Source organism: Manacus candei, unplaced genomic scaffold, assembly GCF_025592945.1.
Source record: "Manacus candei isolate 608988 ecotype Guabito, Panama unplaced genomic scaffold, ASM2559294v1 h1tg000036l, whole genome shotgun sequence".
Taxonomy (NCBI): domain Eukaryota; kingdom Metazoa; phylum Chordata; class Aves; order Passeriformes; family Pipridae; genus Manacus; species Manacus candei.
In genome coordinates, this window is record NW_026138084.1 from 4,122,874 (window position 1) to 4,147,774 (window position 24,901).

Below are 24,901 nucleotides of genomic sequence, written 5' to 3' on the forward strand. Positions count from 1 at the left end.
ACCCAGTTCCTGCAGTAAATTTTCAAGCTGGGGGATGTACAGTCTCATGGCCATTTTATCTCTTCCTCTGCTCAGATGAACTCCTTCCACCCCTATGCTGAGTGGTAGGTGATGCTTTGAGAGTGTATGGGCACATAAAAGAGGAGATTCCTGTAGCAATTTTATTCCTGAGAAAATACTACTAGATTGCATTACAGAAGTCAATGATCCTATGTACCGAGATTAAAAAAATACAATTTGATAACTGCTTCTTTCTCCTACTGCAATTGAGGGATGCTCAAATTCATGATATGCTACTTTATTATTAAATTATTATTTTAAAATTTGTACAAGATTCAATTTATAAGATTCAAATCTGTCTAGAACCCAGATCAGTGTAGTTTTGTGTCTGTGAATGAATGCAGGGGGAATTTTCTCTAAAACTTTCTCTATGCTATCAATAAAAACCTTTCTCTGAGCACCCTCTGATACACAGGGCTCTGAGCTCATGTTGGGGGAGTTAAAGTAGCCTGGTGCTCTGTTGTGTCCACATTGCTGCCCCTTTCTCCTGCACATCAGGAACAGCCAAGGGATGAGGGAGTGCAGCTGAACCATCTGAGACCTGAGCAGCTGCTGTACCAAGTGCTGCAGTCTAAAGGAAGTGTTTCTTCTGACTCCAGAGGCCAGGGATGGCAGGAGAGCTCTGCAGCCAGGCAGCCCTCAGGTTCCAAATGCAGTTTGCAGTGCCCTGCCTGGCTGGTTAATGCCATTCCCACCTGCCAAATGAACCTGGGAGCACTAGCTGGGTGTGGAGCTGTGAGAACACCCCCAAACCTGGCTGAGTTCCCCCTAAACCACCCCTTCAGTCTCCCTGGCAGCTCCCTGGGTTTGATGGCTCTCCCACCTTGCCAGGGAGTGGCTCCCACGGTGTTTTCCAGCACCTTTCTGAACCTGCTTTCTCTCACAGGCTTTGTGTTGGATTCCTTCACTTACTGCCAAAAGCTCACAGGCCTTTCCTCAAGGTCTCAAAATCCCAAAGGAATGCTTTGCCTGCCTTTTCTGTTCTTGCTTTGACCCGCTTCTCCTTGCAGACACAAAGCTGAGAGAAGGCAGTGCCAACCCCAGTTCCACCAGGATGTGCAAGCAAGCAATATTGGTTCGAGGGCTGGAGAATCTGTGCATTTCTGACTCACACCAGCAGATGCTACTCCTATTCAAAGCTGATTTGCTAACAAGGGCTTGTGGAAAGTTTGTTAGTCACCAAAGAATTACTCAAATTCTTGAGTGTAGGCTAATGAAGAAGTACTGGTACATAAAGTTTTACACATTTAGGTCTTAATCAGAAACTCGTGCAATGTTGTCCAGATTCAAATGTGGTTGTTATACCACTTTTGTTAAGACTAAATAGATGCCATGGCACTGATATTCTGATCAGGATCATTGAAAATTGAAGGGATTACTGACTATAGTGTTTATTTAGGGTCAAAGGTATTACATGGGGTCAACAGGACCATCACTCTTTGATACAAGTGGTGAAATGTTTTGTGCTTCAAGTACCAGTGTAGCCTTCACACTAATACTTCTCATCCAGTGGCTGCCTCTTTTTCTGTCTTTTACACTCACCACACCCTTACATGATTAACTATCAATTTATAAGAAAAATATCACTTTATTCTATTGCACCCTGCCCGTCTGACTACGACAAACTGCACCATTCCCACCTTCCTGTATCCTGTGTCTCCAAATGTGAGTGGATGCATCCTCAGTAGAGATATTCTGCCTTCAAAAGAGTTTTTTATTCTCCTGGTTTCAATTACACACTAAATTCTGAGATTATAAAAAGATATGATCTCATTGCTTAAGTGTCTCTGACCACCAGCAGATTAAAATTGGTTTTGTTTATTCAACAAGCAAAATGCAGCGTTTCACAGCTCTTTGGAACACACTTGTGGAATTCTTAATGCCATATTGGTAGCTGGTTGTGCTGGTTTTCCAAAAGGCCAGATGGGAAAGGAAAACATACTGGCCATGTTACCAGAGCTGTGCTGGCCCCTCTTCTGCGCTACAGTAATCAGACAGAATATTCCAGTCAGTCTTTCAGCGTGTGTGTGGGAATTGTTGAGAAACTGGGAATTTACAGTGATGCTTGTCTTGTTTACAGCAACTTTTGTGCAAATGGTGACAAGAGACTGTCCAAGAAAAATGTATTTCACAAATCTGAGGGCAAATCCCTCTGCCCAGAGATGGAAATAGCCAGTAAGTTCTGTGAGCAGTGGCTTCCTGACCAGTTCCTACATCACAAGCATCAAACCTCTTCCAGTGTTATGTGTAGAGGGTGTATTGAACTCCCAGAAAAGGCTGTGTTAGAGGGACATCTGCCTTTAATATTGTTACTTGTCTAGAGGTCAGTAAACCCAGCTGGAGTCATCTTAACCATGACTACCTGCAGTAGCCCCAGGGAATATGTACATATTAAAGCTGCTCTCCAGGTTGACATTCATAATATCTATCATTTTAACTTGATCTACCTATACTAAAACTGACAGGGAGATGTCGTGATCATGGCTTTCCTTGCATATAATGTAAGTATTCACATGAAAAAAGACTTATTTTGTGTCTGGTTTGAAGTAAGCACAAAAATAATACAAAACATTCAGACTTTCTTGTGTTCATATAATTTAACTGTTCAGAGTCACATCAGTTATCACTTGACTGGCCTTAAGATTCTGCTTCAGTGGAATTTATTAGACAATATCAAAAGCAAGAGAGCAAGTTAAGAATGAAACACAGCTTCCAATCTAAGTGCAGAGTTCAATGCTGAATTGTCCACAGAAATTGAAATTGCTTTCTAACGGGAAGTAGAAGATGTTAAATCTCATTCAGAAGTAGAAATTAGCCATTCACAGATCAAAATCTATTCATATGCAAAGACTATTCATCAATAAGTTGCAGCTGCTTTCAGATCAGGGTTAATTACTCACTATACCCTGAAAATAACTGCAAACCAGCAGGGGATGCTTATTTACATTTGTCAGTTTAATTACTTCTGTAAAAATGCATCTGTTGAATGACACTGATGAAGCTCATGATTTTCAAATTCCCTTGTCCTATACAGTTATTACTCAGAATATCTCCCTTCAGAAAAAGAACTCATCAAGAATCTTTTGACAAAATGCTTTTCCCTTGGAAAATGAGATTCAAACCCAAATGTTTTGCATGGAAATCAATTTATTTTGGTGAAGCTTTTGTCAAGAAAGGTCTCAGTGTTCCAAGACAGTTTCTGGTTTAGATGAGACATCCCTTCATTCCCAATTAGCAAATAGTTTAGGCCAACAGCTTGGGACAAGGTAAGTTCCAGGATTTTTCTCCTATTTCTGTGTGTTTAAACCAAGTAAACCGGTTCCATCAGGAGAGACTGAAAGACTGATAAAAACCCAAACCCAGCCACCAAAGCTGGCTTAGGCTGTCCCACTTACTTCTGGCATAACCTGAGGACACAGCTTGTAGATTAGGACACAGCTTTACCCTTAATGTTTGTGTGGCTCTATTGACAAGCTTCAAAAGTGGTCTTGGCTTTATCCTCTAAAACTGCTTAGGGGGCTCTTCCCACTTCCACCCTGTGATTAAGTAACTTCTAACCCAGAAAGAACTGTTCTGCAGATTCCAAATGCAGGTGAACTGTTACAGGACTCGAGCTGAGAAATAAGAGATATTCCATCATTACAGCTTAAATAAGTCTGGATTTCTCCTTTCAGAGAAAAGTAGTAAAAGAAATAAAACTTCCTTTAAAGCAGAAGCATCCTATTGAGCCTTTTGTATCCAGCACCACAGCAATCCTCATTTCTTAAGGGCTCTCAATTAGGTCTTTCTCTCCTAGCATTGTCCCCTTTTGTACTAAGCACGATCTAAAAGACCAGATTCCTCTTCTCTAGTATGCTTAGGGATAGGAAAACAAGTGGATCATAATTCATTTTCTCATTTCCTCTCATGGTCTACTCTTGGAGACATCATTAAAAAGAAGAAATTAAATCTCTTTTTTTATTTTTGGTGTATAGCATTCGGCCAGCTGTGTGTAGGCTCTCAGTCCTGAATAGCAGCAGAATACCCTCAACTATAAATCTGGTGCTGGTATTGCAAAATTAACCTCAAAAAGCACAGGCTGGATCCCAGAATATCCTGAGGAAGAAAACTTCCACCACAGCAACAACAAAACCGAGAGAAGCCTACGGAGGGTGTGAGTGTGTATGTATTTATTTGATGATGTGTCTGCAGTGTTGCCTGTTCCCCTAAATGTATGGAATGCCATTTGCCTCGGGCTACAGGCACTTCTGAAGCTGCCTGACCATACAGGCTGCCAGTCCCACTCCCTGCAGTCCCCTCTGAGCACACCCCTCACAGCACGGGGAGCAGCTCTCACTTCTGCACTTATTTACTCTTGCCCTTATTTCCATTCCTGCTCCTTGAGGGTTGCAATGAGCACCTGCTTTTACCACAGGCTTGAGCTGGTTTCTAGGCTGGAGTTCTCCAGGAATGCCTGGTGTTCTTCAGTCCAGGTCCATGCTGAGAGGGAGAGCAAAGCCCATCTGACTGCAGGAAGGACAGGGAGAAGGGCTGAGGGGTGGCCTGCACTTCTGGGTACTTTCTGCTTCTTTTTTCCTATAAAGGCTGTATTCATGATTCTGTTTCCCATTTAAAATCAGCAGAAAAAAAAATCATATCTAGTACTGAAAGCAAGCAAAGTCCATCTGCCTTGTGAATGATGACCTGTATCCCAGCAGATGGGGATAGCAGGGAGTCAAAGGAGATTTCCACAGACAGGGCTCAAAATGCTGTGAGCTGGAGCTGCTGGATTTCCAAAAGACAGGCTGGATCACAGAGCAGAATCATTCTCTGCCCAGTACAGTCATGAGAATTAACACCACTTACTGTCAAATTTCAAAGGAATTGATCAGGGAATATCGTCTGTTCCTCAAGAGAGACAAGGTTATGTCGTGGATGAGTCACATTGCTAAGGATACATGGAAGAATTTCCCTTTGCAGGATTAAACACGAAGTTGTTGTTATATGACTGGCTTCAGGAGATCAGAGCTTAATGGAAAGAAAAAACTTGTATGTGACCAGGGAATTCAAGATACATTCAAGATATATGTAACCTTTTATTTTGAACTTGCCACTGGAAATCTTCATACGCTTTCAAAAATAGATTTGGAAGCAATACTACTTGGTATTCTCCAGAGCTCCTGGAATGTTGTATCTCAGTGGTGTTTAATTGTTCTTCCCATTAAAGATGAGTCCAAGTAAAAGAAAACTGCCTGTCACAGGACAGCTTGGAACTGAAGTGACCATCACCTTTTTCTCTGGGGAACTTGCTGCTTTGTCATGGCATTTGCATTTCATACTTTTCAGACACTCACAATTTTGGATCAAATAGCCTCTATAAAATAATGTCAGAGGGTCTCCAGCTACTGCAACATGACCTGAGTGTTCATTTCCCTTCTTTCCCAGGCCATGGGGAAGACAGGGCTGCCAGCCAGGGAAGTGCAATGTTCATAGCATTATAAGGCCATCTCAGTATGCTGAGAAGTGAGGAACTCCTAATTTTAGTTCTGTTTATGTTTTGGACAACAAAAGCAGACTGTTTATGCTACAAGTGAAACTTTTCCTAGGTAGACATGTGAGATTTTACAGATGTCTGGAACAAATGTACAAATGCTACAAGTGGTAAGGATGTGAAAAAAAAATTAAACTGAAATCAGAAGCAGCTTTTCCTCGTGGAAAAGGATATGCAAGCCTATGTTTTTGGAGAGCATGTCCTCCTCTGAGAAGTTTCTCTACTGGTTACTGAGCGTCTTTTTCCCCTCTTCATTCCCCATGGCAAAGAAGGGAGGTAGATGCCTCAGGTGCAGGAGCATGTTTCTGCAGGTGAGATGTTCTCCCGCAGGTGGGAGGTTTCCTGGGCCTGCCTTTCATGCACACTTTGCCTCCGTGCCCAGCAGTGGAACAACACTTGTAGAGCTGGCTCGTGGCTGAAGGGAGAACTTTGTGCAGCAAATCGTTCTGCTGTGGAGTAAATAGCTCTGTTTTCTATCTAGTGTGCTCTTTAATCCTTCCTCCTGTTCAAAGTGGGGTTTTGTTGTTTTCTCGCTCTTCATTAAGAGTTTCCAGTGTTAGTAAGCGTTGGAGATCTTTTCCTTGTCAGTATTCCAGTTACATCCAATGCTAGCAGGAATTCTGGCTTGTGAATGAGTGCATCCTTCACATAACCAGTGAACTGTGCCTCATACACAGTTGGAAGTGTTGAAAGACCAAGGGAAACGTGCCTGTTTCCACTTCAAGGACAGAGAATTGATGCATCAGGAACCTATGGACCCCTACTGAAGAAAGCATTTTCCAAATATGTTCCAAAATATTCGACCTGAGTTCTCATTACAGCAATACCCAGATGTCTTACGATGTTTAACTTATCTTTGCTTCCTCCTTTCTCACTGAGCATGGAAGTGTAAAGCAAGAACAAGGAGCCAGGGTGAAATTTGGAGGCTTTAACTGTCTCTACTGTCTCACAAGACAACCCCCAAGAGATTGCCTTTGCAGCTTGACTGCCCTTCCAGAGGCTCCAAAGCTCTCGGTGCTGCTTTGGGCATGGCTGGGGCATGTTCTGACCAGGGGTGGGTGGGCAGCCCCCAGAAGGGCAGCAGGGCTGGGGGCTCATGTGTTGGAGCTGCTCTGGAGTGGGCTCTTTCAGAGCCCTTCCCACACAGCCAAGCAAAACATGTGCAAAACTGCAATTCCCCCCCACTGTCACCAAGTCCTGTGACTTCCTTGAGTCATGTGAGGACGGGCATCAGTCTTGTGAGGGTCTGAGAAGTTCCAGCCCCACTCTGGATGTCAGCCTCCGACAGGACAGGGTGCTCTGAAGTGCTGGTTCCCCCCTTGCTGTACCTTTAGGAGCAGCAGACATGGTAAGGCTGGGACAGGACACAGCTAACCCAGAGTGAGGGGTGGGGCTGAGAGAGCTCTGGAATTCCAGGGCAAGGAACCTTGAGAATGGTGGAAATGATGTTACAAATCCCCTTATCTCCTGGGGACAGAGAGGGAGAAGAAACAAATGAGCCTCCCCAGGGGACAGGGCTAATCCTTACACTTATTTCAGTGTAATCTCACAAGTTTGGTTTGATGCTTTTGAAGCTGAAGGTGTGGCTAAAGAAAGATGTTCCTTGTTACTGCTTCACACTTTTTTCTAACTGATTCCCACTATCACCAACAAGGTAATTTTGGCATTCTTGAAAATATCTCTCTTGTATTTAACTTAGAGCCAGTAAAGCATTTAAAATCTGCTTACATATATTTCAGTTACTCACCTGAGTGACTTGAGTCTTTCCTGTATTTGAGCCCTTCACTGCTTTAAACCCAAAGCCTTTGTAATCGTTGCTCATTATCATCTAAAATTTGCCATGATGTTGTTGTATATATTTTTATTGTGCATTCTATCTTAAACCCACATGATTTCCTTATTAACACATAGATCTTTGAAGAGAATTAAATGGCATAAAGCATCACACTTGAATATTCAGGCACTCTAGAAGAGAAAGCTGGAATTAATGGAGCTGGATAATGAGTAACTTCAACAACCAGGAGCTATGACAGGCTCCAAAGCCAAATGAGGCTGTTGCTGAGCTCCTCACTGGAGGATGATGTGGTAGAATGACAAAATAATTCAGAATCAATTTCTGGGCTCATTTAAACTCGAGAGCAGTTCTAAAAGATGGGCCTGGTGACTCATGTGCTGCTCATAGCAGGGCCACTTTTTTGTTTGTTTTTTCCTAAAGGAGATTCTAAAACTTTTTTTTCTTTCCTTTTCTGGCCATAATCCATGCTGGCAGGAGCAATAGTTCTCTCCTGTGGTTTGAAATATCCCCTTGACCCATGATCTCATGCACCAGGGCACACGGAGTGATGCTCTTTGCTGCCATCAGTGTGTACAGCTACTAATTTTCTTTAACCATTCACAGCTCAGCACTGGGGTGTTTTCCAGTATTTTCTAATGGAAGTCTCTGAAGTTGTTGTATTTTTTTTCTGGCTTCCTTAGAATTATTTTAGGACTATATTTTTACTCTTCAGACTTTGGAAAACATTATCCTGGAGCGTATTGCTGTGGGAATGGGAGTGCAGGCTGGCAAAACTGCAATGCCAGCCACTGCCCTTTGCTGCACCCCAGATTTCCTGGGGGCCTTTTTTTGACAAGAACATGTGGTAGAAAAGCAACAGAGCAAAAATCCTTCGTGTTTGGGAAGTCGTGAGGACAGAAGCTCCCGGTGGGATTGCTGAGCACTCCCCTGTCTGTCCTGTGCTCAGACAGGAGAAATGCAGTGGCTCTGTGATGGTGCATCTCATCAGAGGAACTTTTCCAGGACTGAAGGTCTTCCCTCCCCTCCCCTCACACCTCTGGGATGCTCTGCCATGTTATGCCAAGGTCGGATTTTCCTGCCCTGGGATAGTCTTGGAGCATCAGGAGTGTAGGGATAAGTGCTGCCCCTGCCCTGAGCCCCTGCACTAGAGCTGCCCTTTAGGTTGTTTTGTGGGGTTTTTTTTCCTAGAGTTTTGCTGAATATAATTTTTTCAGGTTAAAAAAAGTAAGGATTTATTCCATGTTGTCATTACATCACTCCATGTGACTCCTTCCTTCAGGGGCTATTTTTGTAGCCTGTGGTGATATCACTGAGTTCCTAGAATCAAGATGATGATAAATTTTAACACACAACATTTATTTATTTATTTATGGAGCTTCTGTATTTTTTGACTGCAGAGTTCCTCATTTTACTTCTCTTTTGAGCCTGGCTTTCTGTAAGCTGTCTGTTTACCATGTTGGGTGGTGTCTGCTCTAATTTCCAGAATACCTGCATGGGAAAATATTATTTCTCTTTCCTCTCCCCATTCCCATTCTGGTTTTTCCCCCTCATTTATTTATTTACTTACTTATTTGTGAGAAGTCTGGGATGACAATCCTGTGTGCTTTAAACTTGCTTTTTAAAAACATGTTGCACACTTCCATGGTGCTTTGTTTTGCCAAGTAAAGTGCTATATGTAAACAAAAGCTCTGAGTCCACCATCCTTTTATATATTCTATGTACTTTTACTCACCTTATAACACCCCAGATGTTTCTTTAATCCTTTAATACCTGTCAAGGATTTTCAAGTTATTTGCAGGATTTTTGTAAATACTGAACAGCTTTTTAACCCTGCAAATTAAACTAGATTCTTTTTCTGCTTCACTGTAAAAACTTATTCTAGGTATTTTAATGTCACATTGCTATTTTTTCCCCTCTGGTTTCTGGTGTTGGAGAAACAACCGTGTATTTATCCTACCTAATCAAACAAAGCTCAAGCACAGCAATACATCACTCTGCAGAGTTTTGTGAAGGAACAAGAGCAGCACTAAAGCTGAGCCATAACAGTTCTGAAAAACCCAGGCTGTCCTGGATTAGCAGATCAGGGTTCTGATAACTGGGGAACATCTGGAGAATAGATCTGGATCTAAATCTCGTGTCCTAAATACTTTTCAGATTAGGAGATGCACATGATTTAGACTGTAAGTAATGTATATCAGTGCTGGATTACTCATTCTGCTTGGTCAGACTGAGATTAGTCAGACCCTGCACTTAGGGCACATTTTGGAGACTGACAATCTGCCCAGTGGGTGTTGGACTAAGGAAAGGGGTCAACTACACTGTCAGGATGGGAATCAAGCACAGTCAGATCAGCACAGATCAGAAATAGGATAGGGATGAAAATGTCCTGAAATTACTTAACTAAGATGCTGTCACTTAAAAGTGACAAACTGTGATAATATTTTTGTCATATTGGCTGCATTTTGTAAAAGTAGAAATTAATTTAAAAACAACTGTCTATGTACCTTTTTGGTGGGAATTTGCTGCATATTTCTATAACACTTCATGTACTTGCTGCATGTAGTAAAACATTAAGATCAGTGTTTTAATATTTCAGAGATGCTTGTAAATTGAAATCTGGTTTACAGCTTAAAGATGCTATTTTAGAGGCTCAACATAATCTACTGGCTTTAATTAAAAAAAAAGGTTCTGGTGTTTCAAATATAAAATCATAGCAAGGTGAACACAAATCCCAAAAGGCACAGAATGCACAGAAAATGCACAGAAACAGAAAATTTGCCTCAAATTCAGGAAAACCTTTCATTGATTGCTACAACATTGGGGGGTCAGAGCAGGGGAAAACACTTTCCCGTTTATTTACAGCACTTTTCCCAATCATCCATCCCTGGATTTGTGGTGCTTTGATAGGAAATGCTCACGAAAGCCCAGCAGAGTTCCTACTTTCTGAGTTTGCCTAATTCTTACTCAAATCTTTTTAGTCCCTATGAGATGACTATCTAGACATGAGAGAGGTATTTGTCCTATGAAAATAACTTTATTTTTTCTGTCATCCTCTCCCCAGCTGAAGAGTCCTAATGCAGTGAGTTGCTCATCATGGTTTATATCTCTACAAATCCCTGCTGCTCTTTGCTGTTCCTCTTGATTTTGTTCCATCCATATTGTGGCACAGGAACAGACCTGTGTGCTGTGTTCCAAATGTGGGCACATCCTTCCTTTATACAGTGCAGCAAACACTCTCCTCTGCTTTGTTCTCATCTCTCAGCCTGAATTCCTGACATTGTTTCTTGTTTTAACCATTGCTGAGCACTGAGCTGGTGTTTTTAGGGAGCTGTTCCCTGTAAATCCCACATCTCTTTATCTGGTTGTCAAGAGCTGAAGCAGAACCCCCTGACTGATAACACACCACGTAGGCTGTCTTTGGCTAGACTGTTGCTTTGCATCCACTTGCATAAGATGTAATCTACTATTTCATAAGCTATTATTGTGCTTTTTCAATGTCTGTGTTTTAGCCTCAAGTATCTTGAAAAATGGTGTTTATCAGCAAACTTTCTTGCCTTCCTATTTAGTCCTGTTGTTGTTTTTTTATAACCTTTTGAAGAAGTCATATGGGCTTTCTTCAAACCAGGTAACACCTGTAGAGTAAGAGGTAAATTAATTATAATGTATGTAGAATTTATGAACAATAGACCAAAAAAAGCATTTAACAGCCTCAGATCTGAACGTGTATAATAATATTGCTCATGTCAGTGCCATAAACAGCTGAGTCAGGAGGAATGGCTTTGGAGATATATTTTGCATATGCAAAAGATACTCTTCCTGGGATCACAGAGTTTCCAACTGCTCCGGCTGCAGTTTCACACAGCAAATAACTGGCTCTGTAGGCTGCTGCCAAATGGGGAGATTCCAGTCCCTGCACTACCCAGCCTTCCTGCTCCTTCCCTGGCCTTGCTCAAGGAGCTCTGGGGTTGTGAGATTAGTCATGAAAACATCAAACCCTGACTCACCCTGCGGTGTCATGACTCGATCAGTGTGAGAGGGGGCAGAAACGTGCAGCTGAACCTGAAAACGTCCAAGGGAAAAGGGAAAAGGCAGCAGGATATAATGAGGCTGTTCCAGGGACTGTGCCATTGCACCTCAGCCTGAAAGCACAGCAGTACTCCTGCTTTTTGTTTAGAGAGGAGAACACGGAGGGTCACACAACTTGGTTTCTCCCTGTAGCAAATGCTTTGATGCAGGGAGGAACTGGAACCTTTGACAAAACCCCTGAACTGCTTGTCTGCACTATCAGAGCTGCTACTTGCTCGGAGCACATCATCTGTGACGAGGTGGGTGCTCACACTGCTCCTGCTGGAAGTGAAAGCGTCTGGAAATTCAGCCAAAAACCGAAAGTTCTCTAATGAAATGTGAAGTCTGACTCAGTCAATCTGTCTGACAGTGTTTAATTCTAGCAAGAATAATTTGCCAAACCTTTTTAGCTTAATTCTGGAGCTTCCATGAATCACAACCCCCCCTGCAATCTCCTAATCACGAGTGGCTGAGTGGAGCTGGCATTCCCGGCGGGAAGGCTCCCTGCCTGGCTGGCATTCCCGGCGGGAAGGCTCCCTGCCTGGCTGGCATTCCGGGTGGGAAGGCTCCCTGCCTGGCTGGCATTCCCGGCGGGAAGGCTCCCTGCCTGGCTGGCATTCCGGGGGGGAAGCTCCCCGGGTGGCACACACGGCAGGAGTGCAGGGCTGGCACAGCCCAGGGAGGGCAAGGAGGGCAGGGCAGCGGCACAAGGCACGCGGGGGTTGGGGCTCCCGATGGAATATCCATGAGAAATCACAATAACAAGTTCAGGGGTAAGCTTAAAAATAAAGCAGTTTAGGCTGTTGGAAGAGAGATGTTAATGTAACTGAAAGCAATCGAGTAGCATCAACAGCTTCCACGCTGACATCCCTAATGACAGCCATTAATTTCCAAATGCTAATGAAGACCAAGGCTGCTACTGCCTTGTAGTAAATAGTTGTGGCAAGAATAGTATTTATATGGTTTATTGCTTTGAAAGTTTTCTACTGCGTTAAGTTATTGTGAAAGAATAATTGCATATTCTCTCCTTCTGTGATGAAAGTTTTCTTGGAACTGCTATTCCTTGGATGAGGAATGCAGTATTCAATGTGAAAACTACCTATTTTTATAGGTAGTAGAAAATAACTGCTAATTTTAATAGCCTGCATAAAGGATTACTTATAATACTGCTCAACTTTGGCTACCTAGGATTTTATATCCTTGTCAAGTCTTCTTTTATAAACATTAGTTTAAGTATTTTTTTCAAAGCCTGCACAGGTTTCTGCCCCAGCACAACAATCCCATTTACTCAGGATTAGTAAATTATACAGTTCTAGCTACTTCCAAGTGGTACTTTCTTACCAAGAATCGAACTGCAAAGTAAAGGTAATTAGGGCACATTGTCTTCTTGCCAAATTCCAAGGCAGGCTCCCTTGGCAAAGCATCATCCCAAAGGTTTCATGGGAGTTCTTCTGCAGCAGTTCCACTTTCCTCTAGGAAAAGCTATTTTATGGCAAAGGAGCCTTGGTGATTCCTCCCTCTTGCCTGTTCCATGATTTATTGTTGCATATCACTGCCCAGCAGTGGCACATTTTGTGTAAATTCCTTCCATTAGTCACAAAGCCACATAAACAGCTTGGAACTTTCCTTAGAGAATTCTGAACTTCCTGCAAAAACAAGCATCAAAAAGCTACCAGGAAAACTAACCAAAGACTTTTAATCACTTGAGTCTATTTCCTATCCCTAAGAGAAACCAGGATTTTCCAAGTGTTTAAGTTAAATAATCAAGCGAATTACATGGCCTATATTAAACTAAATAAATCTATGATTATATTATATGGGCTGTATTGTGTCAAATATGAGAACAAATCTCATTTCTTACCCATACTCAAAGACTTCCTAGGATTGCTCCAGAAATGGGAATTCTTCTTTTATCTTTGGATGACTTAGATGTGAGATTTCATTGTGGTTTTCAAATGCAGGAACTCGCTGCCATCCCTCCTTTTGATGAGTGGCAGCTTCTCAAATCCCATGTTTTAAACATAAAGCACTGGCTAACACATGTGCACAGTAACTCTTGAACTTCTGCTTGGTTTTTATCCTCCATCTCCAAATTCCATGCCAGATCTTGCCTTCCTACATCTCTGAGCTCTGTGAAGATGGGTAGAACAGCACAACTGTAGGAGTTAAAGGGGGAAGTGAGTGATTATACACAGAGTTATAAAAGAAAACATTCTCAGGAATATGCTTTACTCTGAAAGCACTAAAAGTCTGAGGTTAGACCTTTGTTTTTAATGGAAATATCCTGAACTCTACTAGACATGAACAAAGCAGGTGCGAAATATTATTTTACCTTATAATATATTTCATTTATGATAATATATAAGGTATCATATTTGAAATATTATGGAAATTTGCTTATAAAAAGGCCATTTTTATTTTGATCAAACTGTGTTTACAATCCTCAATACTTATTTAAGAATAAGTGTAGTCGACCATATGTTATTCAATGCTAAACAAAGCCTTGGGAGAGGGGGGAAAAAGGCAAATAAGTTTGCTTGATTCTTGTCAGCCAAGAGCGTGACCCTACTCGAAAACTTGACAAATCAAAATCCTTTACTTGAGGAAATAATTTGTTGCTTTCTACTGAATGTTTCAACCAAGTATTTAGTTACAATAGCTAATTTTGAAGTCCCTTACCCTGAAAGCTACAAAAAGTCAGATAATTTACCCACAGAGCGCTGGGTCAAACCATCTGAAGACCTCAGGTACCAACATAAGATCTCTTTGGTCATGCTGGTCCTTATTCTCAAGAGTAAGGCTTTCACAAGGGGAGGAAAAATCCCCCTTGGTTTGTTTTCCAACGACAGCCTTAAAAGAGGTGTCTCTGTCAGGGGTGTCCTGGGGAGATGTCTCAGCGGTCGATCCTCCTCCGATGCCTTGGAGTTCCACCCTCCTTGCCCCAGGAAAGGTTTGGCTTTACTGCAATTCCAGAACCCTCAGAGAGCACCCCTGCGTGTAACACTGCAAGGAACACTCTGGCTGGAATTAAGGTAATAGTATGGCACGTGTGTAAGAATTAACAGGGGGTGTGTTGTGGTCATCACACCGCCATTGGAATTCTGAGTAAATACACATTACATACTGGCCACAAAAAATCCTTATTCCTTTCCCTCCATCCAACGTTCTACGTGTTAAGGGAAAAAATACCCTTCTTTTCACTTGCTGTCTAGAAGCTGGTATGTGAGCACAGAACCAGTTACTCTAACTCACCAAGATGTTAGCAGTGCTCACTTTGTGAGAAACAAGGCTTTAGCGTGCCTTAGACTTTGCTTTTTTTGGTATTTATTTGGCCTTACTATCAAATGAAATGGATGTCTCAGCAATAATGTTTCAGCAGTTACTGAAGTTCTTATGTCACTGTTCCATTCCTGTGAAAGGCAGAAGAAAGGCTTACATAATCTGCTGCTAATGCAAGGCTTCTGTCTCCACCAGAAATAGGTTTGAAGTTAAGGAATGTCTGAATAAATTAAGCTGAACACATCTGAGTATTAGATATATATCTCCAAAGTATTAAAAATACGCAGGTACAGCCAGACATGTCAACACTCATTTCTCTGCAATTGCTGAGAGATTTAACAAATCTCCTAACGCAGCACACTGGGGTTCTGATGAGCTACAGCAAGAGACCTGTATGTTTGCATTCCTTTGACCTGATGTCTTGGCTAATTACTGCTCAGGTAATTTACTTGTTTTGCTCATAGCATTGTTTTGGGTTTTTATTATCTTGCAGAAAGAAATTAAAAAAAAGTTCTTACAAAAATAAGACCAAAACGAACATCATCCTGGATTAGCAGCTTTATTCATAGTTGAGTTTTCTATTGTAGCAAAAGCAGACCCTGATGCATATAATCAACCTGATTACCACTGTCCAGTCTGAGAAATGAATGTGCAACAACAGAAAAGCCTTAACAATTGACATGGAACATCTGACAGAAACATCCCCCACCTTTATAATCAGAGGCAAAATGAGCCACATACATATGCAATTGTTGTTAAAAATAGCACAGCTTCACTGGTGTATCAGCCCAGAGCTGCACTGGGGAACCCCCCCTGCCTCTGCTGGGGGCAGAGCTGTGCCCATGAGCCCAGGCTGGATTTCCCCCAGCACTTCAGGCTGGCCCTGATGCTCTGTACCAGCCTGCTTGGGACAACTCACACTGGCACGGACCCCGAGCTCAGCTCAGTGACAGAACTCTTCCCTGCTGTCACATTAGCACACTGCTTCTGAAGCTCTGTGCTTGCAACATGATTTTTAATTGTCAGGCCCCTCCAAGCACAAATTGCTGCCTAGGACATGGAGGTACAAAGTATCTCAGGTTGGCTCAAGCACGGCTGTATTGCCAAAGGGAATGCAGCCTTTGATCACCTATCTTTGTTTAGCTGAATGCCTGAGATGAACTTGAAAGACAATGGATAAATAGGCTTGTGCTGAAAGCCAGAGACCTTTTGTCTTTCTTTGCACAGATTTTTCTAACAGAACCCAGAACGTGAGAGTTCCATTTCTCTCAGTGCATGAATGTGTGCACATGGCTAAAATGGACTTTTCATTTGTCCTCTTGCTCCCTCCGTTGAACTTTTGAATGGTGCAGGTATTTATAACCTTAGACCTACACGCTAATTAGCCTGGTGTTACCTGGGAATAGCAGTTGGACAGATTCACTGGCTGGGCTGCTTCAGGTTCCCTTGTCTCCAAAATCTCCCTTGGATAAAAGCCCTGTAATGTCAGGGAGAATGAGTGTTTCTGTGCACAGTGCAAACACATGACAACGAGAGCAGAGCTATAAAAAAACCAGTTTGTCTTTTTTTATGAAGAAACATAACAAATGTGATTTAAGAAAGATAAAGTTTATATATTTTTCAGATATAGTCTGATACACATGTGCACATCCTCACAGCCTCCCATTTTACCTCCTGCTGATCCAGCACTCATGATTCCTCACAGAAAACTGACATTTTCCTGTCATCCTGGGGTACATTATTGCAGTGAGCAACTTGTAGACGATCTAAGTATTGAACACAGCTCAGTTACCACACTAGAAGCTGTCCATGCACAGGAAAAATCCTGCATAGCTGAAGGTCCCACCAAATCTGGTGATCAGTCCTTCCTGAGACTCTGTATCAGGTGTAATTGCTCTACTGCAGATGTTCTTACTGTATATTCAGCTCAGGTTCTTAAAATGTTTGTCAGGAAAGAGTTGTTTCTGCTTTGCTATTTTTAAACTGTAGTACCTAGCTCTGAATAGATTTTATTGTGGTTAGACTTTTTCAGAAAGTCAAAATAAACCCAATAAACCAGTCTGGTTAGGTTTCAAAAATAGAATACATGTATAAATCAAAGTGCTGTATTTATTGTCTCTACAGTAGGAATGACTGCTCAAGTAGACACAAATTGTAGCCTAGATTTTTAATTTTTTAAATTGTTTTCTCCCCCTGTTGAAGCTCCAAGAGAGCTTGTTCAGGCTGTTTTTATTCACTGTGCAGGTGGCACCCATCAGGTCAGCATCTCCACATTGAATTTATAAAACATTCATCTAAAATTATTTTCGTGCTGTGACATTCTCAGTACACAGTGCTATAGCAACTGCCTTGGTGTGTTTGTCCTGTGCTCCTCTTTGAAGCTTCCTAAGTTGTGTGTGTGATGAAAGGAATGTCGCCCAGATTCTCAATCCCTCCCTTGGGAATGTAACTGCAACCCCTCCAACATATTTCCAGCTCTGGGGAAAACCAACGCGCTGGTGGCCTAAGAAAATACACCTTTCCCTCTATTGTCAGACACGATTTCGCAGAGGCCACTTCGAGCCCCCGTGGCTTTGGGGATGTTTCTCTCGGGCTGCTGTGCGTTGCCAAAGCAAGGGGCCTCAGGGTGTGGAGCAGCACGGGGGCACTGCCCGCGGCTGGGCTCGGGGACAGCTCCGGCCACGGCACAGCTCCTTCGGACACCGGGAGAGGGGAATCCGGGAGGGAGTCCTGCCAAGGAGTACCACAGCTCAGGAAAGGCACTGGGCTGCCCTGCCGGGAGAGGAGTGGGAGGGAAGGGAGTTCAGGAGAGGCACTGGGCTGCCCTGCCTGGAGAGGAGTGGGAGGGAAGGGAGTTCAGGAAAGGCACTGGGCTGCCCTGCCTGGAGAGGAGTGGGAGGGAAGGGCCGGGCAGGGCAGTGCCCCTGGGTGTTCCTAGAAGCAAAGGGCAGGGCACTGAAACTGGAGCAGCAGGACAGCTCTGCTGCCCCTGGATAACTGGGCACACACTGGGTAGCTGTGATACCAGGAATTACCGGCTGGCCACTGGGACAGGGCTTCTTGGAAGTTGTAAGAATGTTTCACGTAAGATTATCATGACATTATTTTTTTTTCAGTAAGAGATTATTGTTTGCTGTTTATAGAGCTGCACTCCCAGAATAATTTAATTAGTGCAAGGCTTAATGAAAAGCTGTTTCAATTTTACTCTGAAGTGTTCCCACACAAACTGGTATTGAAAAGCTATATAACTGATGCTTTCATCAAACATTTTTATTGTTAATTTTGTAGAAAGACAGCCAAGAACCACGTAGGGATGAACACCTAATAGATTATAGTACTAGAGATGAAACTAGTTTTGGAAGAACATGCAATAGAGGATAATATTCCTCTATGGAATAGTGTAACTTTTTTAGATAAATATGTTTCTTAAATGAAAAGAGTTAAAGCAGTGAAAAGGAAGAAGAGGAAAAATGAAGATACTAACTTTAACTTAGATATAGAATGAAGCAGTGATCAGGTGAGGCACGTACCGCAGCCAGCCCAACAGCAACCACTTTTGGCTGGATATGGATAAAATCAAAAGTTGAGAATTTTTTCAGGACAAACCAGCAAAAATAATTAATGTGAACAGACTGTGCTATGGTTTTCAGTCCAGCAAAACAAATTTACTTATTCTTAACAGCTTTATATGTCCTGTTGTTATAAAGTAATTTATGCAATTTGAATTCTTGATGCATGAAAAAACCCAAACTATAAATTATTATAAACTATTTCCAACCCTCTTCTTTGAACACTTCAGTGACACAGGCAAATAATAAAGTCTTTCAGCCGAATGATAAAGTATAAATAGTTTATGCACGACCATAACAAACTAGAGATTCCTTATTTGGCTTTTCTTTTAGGTTGCAAATGCTTATGTTCAAGGCCATTTTCTTCATGGCCTCTGTACACTGGACTTCTTTTGTATCTAACTTGACCTAAACTAAGCAATGTTCTCTTAATCAAAAAAGAAAATCTCATGGGAGAATAAGAGAATGACTTGTAGCACATATCAACCTGGCATGCAGAGGGACAAAGCTTGGACTGTGGCTCAGGGGGAAGAAACCTGGATAAAGTGGCAAAGTTTCTCTATAGTAATCCTTGGCTTGAGGAGTCAGGGAGTAAGATTTGATACCCCAAATTCCATAATGAACTGTGTATATACATTTCTCCTTTCCTCCAGCCAGCATTCCACTCCTAATTCTTGCTACTCATTCTTCTGAGGCTCACAGCTATGTCATGTAATGAGGATACAATTAAGTTACACCATGCCACTTCAAATATTTGATACTTTTGGAGAATCCCCAGGTAATGACAGTTAAGTGGGCTGGGAATTCAGGAATATTGCATGGAGCAAACTGAACCACCACAAATGAGGAAAGGTTTAACTTTTGCGGCTCCTTTTCAGCAGCCAGAATTCAAACTCTGCTCCAAGATGCTCACGGGGCATCATCCCTCTCGTTTTCAGCTGTGAGCAAACCGGGGTCTGGGGAGCTGGGATGGCTCTGTCTGGGTGAGATACCCACTGGAGGAAAGGGAATGAATTCCCAGGCTACAGCCACGAGGCAGATTGCTCAAGATAATGGTTGCTGTCCCTAACTCAGCCTGGCCCAGCCCCCATGGTTCTCATTCCCCTTCAAATCACTCCTCAAGCTGCTTTTTGTACAGGCATAAAACCCCTCAGAGGGTGCAAATGTCAGATGGGATTGTGTGCCTGGACAAATGGAAGTCCAATACCTGGACATTCACACCCCAGACATCTAAGCACAAGCACAAACCAGGTCAGCCTCAGCAAGAATGCTGAGAATTTTCAGTTTATTTTGGAAAGTTTGTTCCATTTTTTTCTACATTTTTTTTTCCATTTTTTTCTACATTAGAGCTGCCTTGTTTCAGTCTCTTTGATTGGTTTCCTTGTTTGCTTTTCTTCTTATTTCTTGTAATTATTGTATTTCTTTGCATGTGCCACATTGTTTAACTCTCTGAAATTTGGCTTGCTTTCCTCCAGACCTGTGTTTATTTGTTCCAGATACAATCCTTGATCCTTCTACCCTTTTCAAAGAAGTTTAAAACTTTATGAGTCTTTATCAAAACCACCTCTTCTTGAGGTGGATGTCCCTCCTTCTTTTACCTCTTTCTTTTTAAGCTCCTCATGGTAGGTACTTATATTTTACATTACAATATTTTAAGATCCTTTTGCATGTTTTTCTAAAGTCTGTACTACTTTCTACCATGTTACAGGGATTTGCTTAGTCCAAAACCATGTGAATATTTACTGTACCCGCTGCCTCCAGTTTATTTGTTTCTCAGATACATGGCTATGACTCCTGCTAAAGTCAGATAAATAAACAGTGTCTGTGCATCACAGGACTTCTTCAGTATAAACGAGACACTTAAAGGAAAGTTACTCTATAGGAATTTGAAAAGGATGATTCACATGTTTAAATGTTGTCCTTGGTAGGCACTGTCTTGGTCTGGACTTGGTTTTCTGGGTTTTTTTGGTAGGTCTGAGCCCAGGGCAATGGGGAAGAGGAAAACAAGAGAAGCAGTTGTTTTTTTAAGAGCAAGGCTGAAATCTCCATGTGGTCTGTCTTGTGAAAGAATGCTACAAAAAGCTTAAATATTTATTTTATAAATATCCTCTAAATTGAAGGCTTTATTACACTGGAATAAGTGGTAACTTTTAGAACATATGGGGATAAAACACTGAATCACAGCATCCTAAAGACACGGAAACTTGTGTTTCAGCCTTCCAGAGCTCCTGGCTGTCACCCCCATTTCAATCTTCTATTACTTGGCACCCACATCTCTTCCTGGAGGGCACCAGTATCTAAAGATTCTGTATGTTTGGGGATTTTTTTCTCATTTGGTGCTTAGGAGAGGCAAACCCAACAGTGTTGTTTTTTTCCTTGCCCTTGCCATGCCTCTGTGAGGTTAATGTGACTTTAGCTGGACTCAAGTCTTGGTTTATATCAGAATAAACCTTCTGCTGTAGAGAAATCCCAAATAAGGCTGAGAGAAGTTTGCTGGAGGCTCTTTTTAGAGAAATGCTTATTTAATTACCAATTAATGGAACTTACATGACTGTAAATGCAAACATGCATGCTCCTTAAGAACAGTTCTAGGAGAGATGTTTTCCTTTGCAGTGGCTGTCCTTGGGAGCTGCGTTTTGGGGTGATAAACCCCCCGTTCACCACTTGATGTGCCGTGCTGGACGTTTTCAAAGCTAAAAGTGAGTTCGTGGAGCACTGGGAGTTCCAGCCAGAGCCCTTTGGTATCCCAACTTTTCCATGGAGCCTGTCCCGAGTTACACGGGGATCGCTGCCTGACAGCTGTTCCCTGTCTCCTCCAGGAAAAGAGCTCGCACGCTGGTGTTTTTTTATTATTATTTTTTTAAAATTTCTCCTGCGATCCCTTTCCCAGCAGCGCGCACCCCACCCCTCGGCTCGCACCGCCCCTTGGGGCGCGCTGCCCGTTCCCCGCAGAGCCGGGCTCTGCCCCGCACAGGTAGGACGAGGTGTGTGCCCTGCAGGACTCGGGGCTGTCCCGGGCCCACACCGCGGCTCAGGCGCTGCCGATGGCCCCGGTTAGTTAATTAATTCATTAATTAACTGTCAAATTCCTGAGGGGCTCAGCCGAGGCATGGCTAAGGGGGAGGCCGGTCAGGGAGCTGAGGGGGACGCTCTGAGGGGAGCGAGGGGAGGCGGCACGGCTCGGGCCCGCTCCAGCCCCCCGGCAGCGCTCATCCCCCGCGCCAGGTCGGTTCCCGGGGCAGACTGGAGGCGCGGCGGCGGCGAGATCCCCTCAGAATCCCCCCCCCATCCCTTCGGGATCCCGTCCCTCCATCCCCTCCCTCCGCCGCTCCCAAATGGCGGCGGCGCCGATCGAGCGCTCGGCGCTCCCCGGCGGGCCGGGGCGGAGCGGGCGGGCCGTGCGGCGCAGGACGGCGCGCCGAGCGCCGAGCGGGCGGGGCGGGGATAAATGTCTGCGGGGCGCGGGGCCGCCATTTTCTGTGAGCGCCGAGCGAGCGGCACCGGCGCAGGTACGGCGAGGCCGGGCACGGCCGGGGGGCGCCGGGCCGGGTGCGGGCGGGGAGCGCCGCGGCCGGCACAGGTACGGCCTGGCGGGGCCGGGCACGGGCGGGGAGCGCCGGGCCGGGTATGGGTACGGGCGGGGAGCGCCGGGGCCGAGCGGGGCACAGCGCCCGCGCTCCCTCTGTCTGCGGGTCCCGTTCCCGCGGGGCCGCCGCTCCGCGCTCGGCCGCGGGCGCGCTGAGCCGGCCGTGAGGGCGGGCGGGCGCTCGGCCCCGACAGGCGCCTGGGGAGGAGCGGCAGGAGCGGGCGGGGCGCGGAGCCCGTGGCGGCAGGGTCGGCCGGAGCGAGGGGCCGGGCCGGGCCGGGGGAACGGGGCTGCGGCCGGGCCGCCGCCTGTCAGCGAAGCGGAGGGGCTCGGGCGGAGCATCCGCAGCCCTGGAGCTGTGCCCGGACTAGGGCATGAGCGGGGGGAAGCTGGAACACCTGGAGCCGTGCCTCGTCCAGGGGAGATGAGCATCCCGCAGACCTGGAGCCCTGTCCTGTCCGTGAGAGGGAGAGCAGTGGGCATCCCTCGCCCCGGGATCTGTGCCCTGTCCAGGGGGAAGAGCAGGACGATGAGTATCCCGCCCCCCTGGAGCCGTGCCCTGTGCAGAGGGGATGGGCAGGGGGCACCTGGAACAGCCGGAGCCGTGCCCTGTCAGGGGGATGGGCAGGGGGATGAGCATCCCGCCCCCCGGAGCCGTGCCCTGCCCACAGCGGTGGCTGTGCTGGCCCGGCCTGCTCGTGTCCAGCTGCAGCGTTGTCCCTCCTGCGCTTCCAGGGGGCTCCCTGACCCTCCTGTCACTGCGATCCACAGGCTGCTGGACCGGGAGTGGAAAATGCCTTTAGGTTGTATGAGCACAACCAAAGCTTTCTGCTCAGGCATTCTTTGGTTGGAGCTGCTTGCTTGATTTTGGTTTATTTTTGGGATTTAAACTCAGTTAAAAAAAGCCATTTGCAAACTGGAGTGAGATCCTTTCGCGTCCTAATTTCCTCTAAACTGTTCCAGCCGTGCCATGTAGCAGTGGTATTCCTGCACAACCAGGGCTGTCTCTGGCCTCTCTTTATCTGCAGTCTCACTGCACACATAGATAACCTGCCTGTGAAGTTCTTTTTCTTTCTTAGCATTTAAGTGACACCCATAAATACAGGGACCTTACCTGGCACAGTGAGACCCCAAAACCAGTTGCAGTGGAATTGCTGGAGCACAGTGTGTGTTCCAGGTGCAGCTGTAGGTTGTCATAGGTGGGCAAAACAAGGATCTGTAGTGCAGCAAAACTCAGATTCCTCCAAAACCAAACCAGCTTAAAATATATGAAAACAGTTTTGTACAAAAGACTTATAAGATGTCTTCTAATGCTTCTGGAAAAGTCAGCTCCGGATACTGCCTAAAGGATCACTGCATAGTGTCAAACCAGGGGGTAATTTGAAGGGTATTCTTGTTCTTTAGGATATGTCTGCAGTGTTGGTGCAGAAGGAAAGACTGACATGGGGAATGTGAGAGTTAATTTGAGGCAGTTCAGTTAAATCTCTTCTGTGGTCACCCATTCAGAATGGAAGTGGCTTTAATTTGGTTTGTCTTAATGAACATTTTCTGTAGGTAATCCCTAGGGCTACAATTTATCTTGAAAGAGGTATGGATCTGGATGTGTGTTCATGACATGGATAGTTAATGTAGTAAGCAATTTAATGTTAAATTATTAAATCAGAAGTGAACCAGCATAGTTGTGTTGGAGCAGCAGTGCTTTCAGAAACCTGAAATGTGTTTTTCATATGGTTTGTTGCCATACTTAATATCTTCAGGACTGGACAACTTATTGTGCAACACTGCTGACTAACCTGCTTTGAAAGAAAATCTGGAAGTTACAGAGAAAATAGCTATTTTTTTTTAAAGAAGATCTAAAACTTATTTTATTTTCAGTTGAATCCCTTTCCCATTTTTTATTCTTGCCACTACCGCATTGTTCAAATTACATATGAAGTCATTGCTGTCTCAGGGCCTGAACTTACTATGACTTATTAAAATAGCTCATATTTTATAAACCACAGACATGACCCACAGAAATCATTGGTCAGCACTTCTTGGTAAGCTAAATCAGCACTAATTTCTTCTGGAACATATACTCCCCTCCTCCCCCCACATTATTTATGTGGCTCCTTCTTTACTGTTGGGAAACCCGGAGCTGAGGAAAAAAGCCCAAGTTTTCCTTCTTTGAAAACACATTCAGTTCAGAGCTGTTGGTTGTAAAGCTTCTGTAGGAGATGGGAACCAAGAGCTGCTGGGTTGGATTACTGTCTTTAAATTGCTTCCCCATCTTTGCTGTTGCCTCACTTAAACACCTCCTGGATTTTTCTCCTCCTCCCTCAGTTCTGAAGTTGCTTGTCCTGCCTCCTTGGCCAGCTTGGACAGAGGGAGGGGTTTCCTTGGCCTTGACCTGGGCTCCTCAGGTGGGAATGTGCTCCTGCAGCACACCAAGGGTTTGTGCCGTGGTGCCCTGGCTGATGGAGAGCAAAGAATTCTTCTGTCCTTTGGCTTCCTTAGCCTGTGGGAATTTCCTGTTCTTCCTACCTGTGCCTCACTGTTCACTTGGAATGAGGTGATAACATCCCAGAGCTGCTGGAGGAGAGGCAGGACTGTGGTCACCCAATACCAGCTGAACGTGGCTTTGTGCAGGTGGATTTCCAAAACTTCTGTACAAATTCAGCTTGAAACAAGTGATGGAAAAGGATTATTGTTTTGTATGAAACAAGTTTCTGGACCATCCACGTTATACAAGTGTGTAACGTGTGTGAAGAGAAACAGAAGTCAGCCTTCTATTTCTCAAAAAACCATCAAATTGCATAAGTCAAAATTACCTTTACGTGGGGAAGTAACAAAAAAATCTTCAAAACAAGATTGAAGCTTGTGGTTTGCCAAATTTCAAGACTGGTAATTTAAGCATGACAGTTTCACATAAGTTTAATTTGTGAACAGATAGGCTTACATCTACATTGTACCAATTTTGATTGATTTGGTGTAATTACTTATGCAAAACCCTTCAGGATGTTCTGATCTGAAATACA

General features: G+C 44.1%; 1 protein-coding gene across 12 annotated transcripts in view; it reads left to right on the forward strand.

The window, feature by feature from the left end:
• RAF1 (Raf-1 proto-oncogene, serine/threonine kinase) overlaps positions 1–24,901 on the forward strand; it is a 70,667-nt gene that overhangs the window by 8,886 nt on the left and 36,880 nt on the right. For 4 of the 12 annotated variants that reach the window (XM_051793352.1, XM_051793353.1, XM_051793355.1 and 1 more), the window contains exon 1: positions 21,726–21,807. The exons of 2 other annotated variants lie outside the window; for them this stretch is intronic. In XM_051793352.1, the coding sequence (XP_051649312.1) occupies positions 21,747–21,807 (61 nt within the window). In that variant the 5' untranslated portion in view covers positions 21,726–21,746. Of the gene's footprint in view, positions 1–20,911; positions 20,998–21,255; positions 21,352–21,725; positions 21,808–21,858; positions 21,879–24,901 lie in introns of those variants that run through there. 6 more of the 12 variants (XM_051793360.1, XM_051793356.1, XM_051793363.1 and 3 more) reach the window with 6 other exon arrangements.